Genomic DNA, 9,579 nt, shown 5'->3' with positions numbered 1-9,579 from the left:
AACACACATCATTTCACTTACAAATTTTCAACCATGTGGTGAACTTTAGGTGAGCAAACACGTACTACTTCTTTTATCAACACCTTTCCCTCTAAAATCTGTAAGTTTCAAACATTACCCGAGGTTTTGTTTGCTCTTCATAACTATATAATATATATATAATCATTTTTTTTGTTTTCACGAACTACTTTATCGTCTATTATGCTGATTATGAAGTCCAAATAAACTTTTACTTATAACTTCTACTCACTACCACTCCCTCCCACGCAAGAAAAATTAGGAACCACTATCCAAATAATATCATTTATTCAATATCCAAATCATTCTAAAACAGATTCAGGCACAATACTGAACTAGCAGTGAGAAAAATAAAAAGCATCGCTAACCTACTTCATCTTATCTTACTATGACAAACTGCAACATTGACTGGGCAAAGAAATGCAAGGGTGTGAAAATAACTTTTATCATGATCCAATCAAAGTTACATTCAAGTTCCTTGAAAAGCAGAAAACAAAACCACCCTGCATCTGCAATGACAACATACCAGTGCTACCTTTAAAATGGTAAATGCCAATCAAATGATAATACCATTATTCCCTGGTTAATAATACACAACCATCAGAATAAAGAAAAAAACTAATACCATTGGAAGCAATAAATAGAACAAGATTTAGTGTTTCCTCAAACTCTTAATAGTATTTTTTACCTGAATAATTTCTGAAGTAACTATGTTTATTTTTCTTCTAATTGTCAAAATGGCCAAAATCGGTATATTGCTACATTACTACTACTTGGTGGCTGTACTTTCTACCTAATCAGTGTAATGGTAATTAATTAATTTGAGACAGTAACATTAATGAACAACAATTGTGATGCCAGGTGTAATATTTGGAGATGGAGGAATAGTGAGATTGAAGTTTTTTCCAGATTGATATGTGTGTTTAGCTGGTTGATGGTGTAAATAGCGTGATGACAGAATCTTGAGACCTAAAATTTAAAGAAAATATAGAAGTGTTAACATTGGTTGCATCAGTTTGAAAGAAGCACAGGGAATTTTTCAATTGGCAATAGAAGTAAATCTCAAATCATCCTTAACTGCAAGGATAGGATTTACATATTTATCCTCGGGAGATGAAAGACGATAAGACGGCTTAATCATATGGCGAACCACGGCCTCTCGTCCAGTTACCAGTCCATGTCAGGTATGGGATTAGTTAAGACAGTTCATTGTTTTCAAATGCTTGGACTTGATGGAGGAAGCCGTAACCGACCATCGGTTACGTGAACCACCCTATGGCGACGAGAAGTCCAGCAATCCTCTCTCACATACTCATCCTTATCCCTGCATGGTATTCGAACCACCCACGCAGGGTAATCAGAGGTGCGGTGGCGAGCGTATTCCTAACGCTTAGCATGATGTGCCGTACCGCCGAGCCAACTTTCTGATACGATATTGTTCATATGAAGATTATATTATATAGGCAGAAGAAATAGCCTCAAAATACTAACTTTTAGAAAGACATATAATCTGCTAAGTTATAGGCATTTGCTTCATTGTATGTACAGATTGAGATGATCTGTTACCTATTTCAACCTTCGATAAATCTGATGGCATGAGTGCAGGGGCGTAGCCAGGGGATGGTTTTAGCAGTCTGAACCCCCCCTCCCCTCCCCCTTTTGAAATGTAAAAAAAATAAAAGCATCTTTCTGTATCATACATAGCAATTTTTCGTAGCTTGAAACGCTTTTTAGACCCTCAAGACTCATGAAAACACACGTTTTCTGGCATTCGGCCAGAACTGCTAGATCAGGGGTTCTCAACCTGGGGTTCGCGAACCCCCGGGGGTTCACGAGAATATTTCAGGGGGTACTTGGATGGCAGTCGAGTTTTTGTGTGTTGCTGTTTTTTAATATCCTTTACTACTATCAGAGGAAAATGCGTGCCGATTGAAACTGGATGCCAATTGAAACATAGATTTTCCCTGATCTTGCGTTGTTGTGATTGTGACATAAACAATGTGAAATTCACAGCTTGCAGGAAAACTGAAATTTCCAAATACAGCGTGTGCAAGCATTGGAGAAAGTGATATCCTTATTGAAACTGGAGAGGGATTTCAAGAATTTATTAGTTAGGCGAAGGACTAGGGCAATATCAGTAACAGGGAAATTAAATTTAGTTTTATCTGGTCAATAAATTGTTGTTTTAACAAATTGTTAGTCGATATATCACAACTTTGTTGGGTGTCAGATTACCGGGGGTTCGCGTTGATTGTTTCGTGACTCGGGGGGTACTTGACAAAAAAAAGGTTGAGAATCCCTGCGCTAGATGTTTCAATCTAATTTATCGGCAAATAGAAATTTCTGGCTATGCCCCTGCATGAGTGTAAGAAGGGTTAAGAACCACTGATCTAGGGTAGACCCGGGTTGAGGTGTTTCATCAAAATAAATGATAAAATGAACAAGCAACAGTTCTTACCTAGGGCAGCATTGAAATGATTGGAGAAATTGGAGGGAACATCTGGGCAAGTAGTATCAAACCTGAAAAAAAGGTAAATTCCTTCAGACTATTTATGTGTTAAATGTCATGTGCAGAACATTGCCAGTGGTTGAAAAAATAAAAAAAAAAGAACAGATTCTTACCTCTTACAAACAGGCAACTCAGACGCCACATCATTAATCGGCCGGCCACAACTGCTGCAAACAGGTTTGGAAGAGTCCTTGAAGATCATTGGAACGTTAGTCATAAACACAAAGGCTTCAAGAATAGTGCAGATAGCTTTCTTTGAGTGTAGAACTTTGGGAACATACTGCTTGTCAACATCTTGATCATGTGAGCTTTTTGTTGAATATTTGGTGAAAATATTTCCATATTGGAGAGTCGTCCTAGGCGTGTCTTCAAAATCAACAACAGGCAATGGTACAGGCTGAGACAGCGGTGATGGCGGACGACCTCGGAAAATGGAACCATGGTCACCTTCCATTCGGCTTCTTAATTGATTTGTGTAGATAACACTGGACTGTGGAAAAAATCCAGGAAATTCCTCAGCATCAAGCAGATTTTCTTCTGGTTCCTGCATAAATGCTAGAGGTTCTGCAAAAAGCAAATCTATGGCATAAGGAACTGCTGCTACGAAAAAAAATCTTCATTTGACTAAAATCTAAATACCTTCATCTGTATCATTATGTGTTCCGAATGTATCGAGAGGAAGTTTTTGAGGTTGTGGTTCCATTGGCATTACCCCCTGATATGCCATTTGTGAAACGGAGACCAGTGCAGCAGAAGTGAAGGCAGCCAAACATACCAGTCCACTATACATTATCATGCATATACAGGTGGCCTGAAAACCCATATATATCAATATAACATTTGTTCATTAAATTGAAAGCAGTTGTCACAAAATAAAACATACCTTTGACAAGATTCCAGCAGTTTGAGTCATTTGTTTATATATACTATGACAATCAAGTAAAGAGCGTAAATCACTATATGTCAGCCATCCACGTTCACAGCCGTTTGATAGTGCAACACTGAAATATCACATGGAAAAAGAGTTGAAATTCACTGGAATAGAAGTTTAACTCAAACGAAAGCAATACTTTCTCAACTAAGTGAAAGTATTAATTTAAGGGTACTTCAATATGACAGAAATTTAATTAAAGTTGAGGAGCAATATCAAACTAGATCCTTTCAAACCATTTATTATTTTGGATATTTAGCTTAAAGACGATACAGTCGAAGGAATAACATTGAGAAAAACGACTACCGTATTTATTTTTCTTTCGAATCAGATTTAAAGTTACGATAACTATTAAAACATTTTTGTTATATAGAAAAGTATATAAAAGGGGCAACCCAGATATGTAAATAAATACAGTGATATCTTGGTAGTCGAACATAATTCGTTCAGGATTGGTTTTCGATTACCGATTTGACTTTTTTTGCTACAAGAAACAATGGTAATTATGTTGATTTGTTTTTACGCATTCCAAAATATTAAAAAAACGTGTATCTAACAACAATAGGCCTAATTATTCAAATATGCACATAATAATGATACAATTATGAAAATCATGTAGGGTATCAGTTACTGTATGTTTGAGAAACTTTCGGTGGGCTCTATGGAATCCATTTTTTGTGTGCAATTACTAGGGATGTAAGTTTCAAATAGCCTATGTTATTTTCGAATTTAATTCCTCATCAGAATTGTTTCAACTTGAATATTTCAATATCCGATTCTATTTAGTATAACATCATATATCGGTAACTTTCTTTGAATTTGAAAGAAGTATAGTATAAATTGTGATTAAATGAAAATAACGAATTTAATGAATGAATAAATCTGGTAAAAAACACCAATGGAATGGATACATCAACTACCTACTTGATATAATAAGGCTAAAAAAATTTATTTTCGTTTCATATCACTAAATGGTTCAAATGACTGATATATCTGAAATGGATTATTCTAAAAACTTGAGGTAACTATAATAAATGGTGTACATATAAACATGGTGATCATAAGATATACATCTTGGTTTAATATCATTCCAGTGCTTATTCAAAATTCACCATTCCACTAAGCGTATGATAATTCAGATAGGATATCAGAAAACTGTTGGCCACTATTTTTCATTGAAAAGATTATTTATGTTTATATAATTACAAATCAGTTCAATGATTTAATAATATATTTACAAATTTATTGATTAGTAATCTAGTAGACTTAGTCTCAGCATATGTATGCATTATGTTTCTTACTCAGTTTCTGCAATGGTCAGCATTGATGAAAATTCATGAGGTTTGACATACAAATTCCAATCAATAGCTCCAAGAAATTCTCTCTCCAGTTTATTTACTTTGGCTACTTCCATTTCACCAGATATAGCCCACTCATCATTGAACACCTCATCCTCACAACCCTCATCGAATAAATATTTTGAAGCTACCATCTGTGAAAAAATTGACTCATAAGACACCAGATAAAATAACCCCGAAATAACACTTTTTAGCCTAAACAAGCATACCATTGATATCAAAAAAAGTTCAGATGATGAAATTTGTGTCAGATAATTTGGATTCCTGCTTTTCAGCCTTTCGATGTATATTAATCCAAGGAGCAAAGCACATGGAGATATACAAGCATCTCTAAAACAAAACAAAAAAACAGTGGAACAACATGAAAAGATAATCAAAACTATGTTTTATACTCCATTTTTTTGTAGTAAAAGCTTTTTGTAGTAAATAAACCTGATACAGTTAGTATATAACAAGATATTCCTGTAAAATGCACCAATTTTGAATGTTCAGATTAGAATAAATTGACAAGCTATTTTACGGACCATAAGGCACACTATCAATAAATTGCTTAGATTCGTTTTTTTGTTCATACGTAATAAGACAAACTGGACATTAGGGCGCAACCGGTACTAATTTTGAGTATATATATAATAAAGCATGAGGCAATACCTGATCCATACATCAGGCGCGCGGGTCTATAAGGCGCACAACCTGTTTTTGAGAGTAAAGGATATTAAGCGTGCCCTTTGGTCTGTAAAATACACTAATGAATTATTCGGATATGGGTAACATCATTAAATGCTTGAGATTTTTTGTGACAGCAACCCCTTGAAAGTTCTACAGAATAAGATGGCATAATAAAAGAATGAATAGGGTCACTGGAGTTGATTACACTTTTACTGCAATAAACACAGTCATTTGTAAAAACAATAATCATTGTCAAATGTGACAAGATATTGACACCCCAAGAAAATAAATAGAACGTTGGTAATCACTACTGGTAAACAAGTCAATTAGATGTTAATAAAATAACATATTATTGAAATATAACAAAAAGATTTGAATTTTAACCTGGCTACACGAGATGCATATCGATGTCCTAGTTTTCCTACGGGCATTGGAGCTGCATGACGGAAACAAGACACTGCAGATTCTATAAACGAATATAACAGAATTATCTACATATCGCATGAACAACTTTGAACAACAACAGGAACAATAAATCTCATATCCATCTATTGTATATGCTTTATAAGTAGTGCACACTCGGCTCTGCAAAAGGCTCTATATAACAATAAACTTATTCAGCTTTTGAAATGGTATTATATATACAGTAATAAATTAACTGTAGCCTCAATTTATTACATTTTGAAAGTGGTGGCATAGATTTAAATTCTATTGATAATAACGGATAACATAGTTCTCCATGTAAAGCAAACCATAAAGTGCACACAGTCTAAAATAAACGTACTAAGGAATTAAGGGATCAGACAAGATTGTGAAAATACCTGGGCATAAGTCATGACTTACTTGTGACAGAAAAGGAAAGGGTGTCCATATCAGGTCGTTTTAATGGATCGTAACACAAAGTTCTTTTCAATCGGCTTGTTAATACGTCATGATCAAACAATCTCTGGAATAATTTAATAGAAACAATATAAGAAGCTGGTAGTAAAAGTATATCATGCCCTATCTATGGCTTCATAACTAATTCCACATTCATAAACCCTTCTTTGATTCATATTTTTGTACTTCGACATGAATGAGCCTCTTACACAAAAGGAGTATATAATGTGCATCTGCCGTAATAAAGTAAATATATGCATGTGGAAAGTTTCAACCATTCTGTAACCAGTGTAGCTGATTCATACAATCACAAATGTCTCTCTTTTCTTCTCTTTGAAATCCAAAGCAAGTTGCCCTTTAAACAAATAAATTTTGTACATTCACCATTCTCTGTCAATTGAACACATTGACAAGAAGCGATGTTTTAAATATAAAAACTTCCCCGAGTACAGAAAGGACTAGAAAGATACCTATGCAAAATGAATAGAAAACCTATCCTTTAACCAGCATAGGGATGGAGTATGAAACTATGACACAATCCCAATAACATTTGGCACCATTGGTAATATCTTAGTCTCTTTGAAACGTAATACGATGTTTTCATGTAAGCAAAAATGACACTGCTGTATGAAACTTCTATTTCATGGATAAATATTATCATGATTCATGAATATCAAACATAAAAGTGAATTTGATCAACAAAATAATTCCAAATTTAACCTGACAATATATATATATCATAGCATAAATAACAGAGTGCGGATTGAGAGGTTATTATTGATTGTGACAACATGATGATGAAACATTATTAATTAATGACAAGAGTAAACCAGCCATGTAAATGACATGTCATAATGATACTCATCAGCAAGAAGGCAGCAATCGACACATTGGGTATATATAGTATAGGCTGCCATAACGTCCTTCTTTCTAATAAATGAAGCACCACCGCTGTTAGCAAAACGATGTAATTTGCCGACGTTTCGAATTTCTATACAGAAAAACTTCATCAGGGCATGAAATGGAAAGGACGCAAGTGGATATAAATAGAGCAAGAAAAAAAAAAAGGAAAAATATAAAAATTATCATGGCGTCAACTCTAATCTAAAAGGATTATGATAAGATAATATGCATAAATAAACAAACTAGCGCAAGTTCAAACAAAAAGAAGACTATTTAATCAATGATTTATACACAGGCGGGGAAAAGTGTGGTTTCTTTGTCATTCATCGAATTCTTCTCTTTATTTATGTGATAAGATTCGAGAAATAATCTTCTCCTGTATTGAGTTTCTTTTTCTAGTATCCTGCTGTTTTCCCAGTCGATACATGAGTTTACCTGGTGGCAATCATGCACTGTCCTTCTTTCTAAGATTTGTCCTTATTTTGGCGGTCTTAGAAAATATTTTTGTTCTCATTTCTAAGAAACGTCCTTATTTTTGTTTTATTTTAGGGGGAGAGGTTCTTATACCGGGCACTGAGATTAAGCAATTCGAATGATTGATTTGCTAGAAATGATATTAGCACCACAATTATCGATATGCGCATTCATAATAGCAAATTAATTTCCATGACAATACTATAGGCTATAGCCTACCAGCAAAGATCAGTTTGTGTAACTTGAATCAAAATACAACTCAAAAGTGAGATGGTTCAGATAGTTTTTAAGAATAAAATACTGCTAGAGCAAATCCTTTCTAGTGCAAAGTATGATTAGACACTTTCCGCTCTGGCATGAATACATTTTATTTTATTTCATTCTTTGTTATCTTATTATTATGTTTCCCTGATGTCTTTAATTTTGGGTTCATATCGATGGCAGCCCTGAGTATAGTGCATTTATTATCCTACAGTTAAAATTAAATGGACATTTATGATAGGTCAAAATACTGGCTGAATGAGGCTGGTAAAATTGTGGGTAACTTTTGGGTCTGATTGTAATGCACAATTACGATAGTCAAATGCATGCACTATTGCATTTAAAATAATGATGTAGTCGAATACTTTTACTAGCTGAAACAAAAAATAATGAAAAACAAAATAGTGATCCACTCTAAAAAAAAAATACTGATATATAATATTACCCACCTCCTCGTCACATTTGGTTTGAGACAACAGTTCACTGAGGTGAACACTATTCCAAGTATTAACATCCATGTTTAATTTTCTCAGCACTACTAACACTGCCTTTAAATCAATTTGTACAATAAATTTAGATTATGTGTGGTTCATGAGCCAATTCTAATTATATTATTCTTCATAATTTGTTAACCTTGATAAGACAAGTAAAAAGTAACGATTAATTAATGTCTAAAAAGCATTGTTTGACGCTAACTTTAATCGAGTTTTCTACCCTAAATTTGCATTGTATTACGTTTTCCTGGAACTTGTATTTTAGGTTTCGAATGAGTATATACAGGTTTGCCTCAAATTCCAAATGTGGATATTGATTAAAAGAAGACAAATCATCCAAATTGCCGAATGTGGGACTCTTGGATGGCAGTTCATATAGTTTGAAGGGCTATATTACGTCACTGTGATGTCGTAATGATGTAATTTTTGGATGGTGTAGTTAGGGATTGGCAATGCAGAATACCGAATCCGGAGGATTCGAATCCCAAAGTATTCGAATCCAACGGGATCCGATAACAGGATTCGGTTTCCGCCGCCATGCGTCAATTTTTGTATTTCGGGTTTCTAATTTATCAATTATAGACGAGCGTTTTTCTCGCGTGGAAATCTCTCTCGTTTAATCAAACTTGCGTCTGCTCGCAAAGAACCCGTAAATCAATAAACATCAAACACTGTAATTTCAATCGGCATATTTAGGACAAGAAGTCGGCAATATAACCTCACGGCGAAGACTCGTTATTGCACCATTTTTGCGTTTTCCTCCTTTGCTATCTAGCTAGCGTTATTTGTGCCGACTTACTGGTGATATTCCGATAATCTGAATGCAACAATCTTTAATTGTTTACAGACATGCCTTGCTTCATTTTAAATTTAATGATTTTTCGCGACCTACGAGTTTTCCCAAAAAATGATGCACGTAAACCAAAAGCCAGGCGTTAAATGTTATAACATTACTTGCGATTAATTTAGATCAAATATTATTTACTGATAATTTTATTATACCATTTTCCGAAATACAAAGTTATATCGCAAAACGCGAACATCTGTCACATTTGAATTTCACTCTCAAAACATAACATATTT

General features: G+C 34.3%; 1 protein-coding gene across 1 annotated transcript; it reads right to left on the bottom strand.

Annotated features, from left to right (window-relative positions):
• Positions 1-289: 289 nt before the first annotated feature.
• On the bottom strand, positions 290-8,659 carry LOC120331004 (uncharacterized). The gene is made up of 10 exons (XM_039398020.2): positions 8,452-8,659; positions 6,329-6,431; positions 5,870-5,951; positions 5,026-5,146; positions 4,760-4,950; positions 3,411-3,528; positions 3,167-3,338; positions 2,641-3,091; positions 2,477-2,538; positions 290-987 (listed from the first exon to the last, which is right to left on the bottom strand). Exons 1-10 carry the CDS (start codon positions 8,518-8,520, stop codon positions 854-856), a joined length of 1,503 nt encoding a protein of 500 aa, XP_039253954.2. The 5' UTR covers positions 8,521-8,659; the 3' UTR covers positions 290-853.
• Between the last annotated feature and the right edge of the window lie 920 nt (positions 8,660-9,579).

The sequence above is a fragment of the Styela clava genome, chromosome 6 (assembly GCF_964204865.1).
Source record: "Styela clava chromosome 6, kaStyClav1.hap1.2, whole genome shotgun sequence".
Lineage (NCBI taxonomy): Eukaryota > Metazoa > Chordata > Ascidiacea > Stolidobranchia > Styelidae > Styela > Styela clava.
This window is presented reverse-complemented; position numbering and strand designations above follow the sequence as displayed.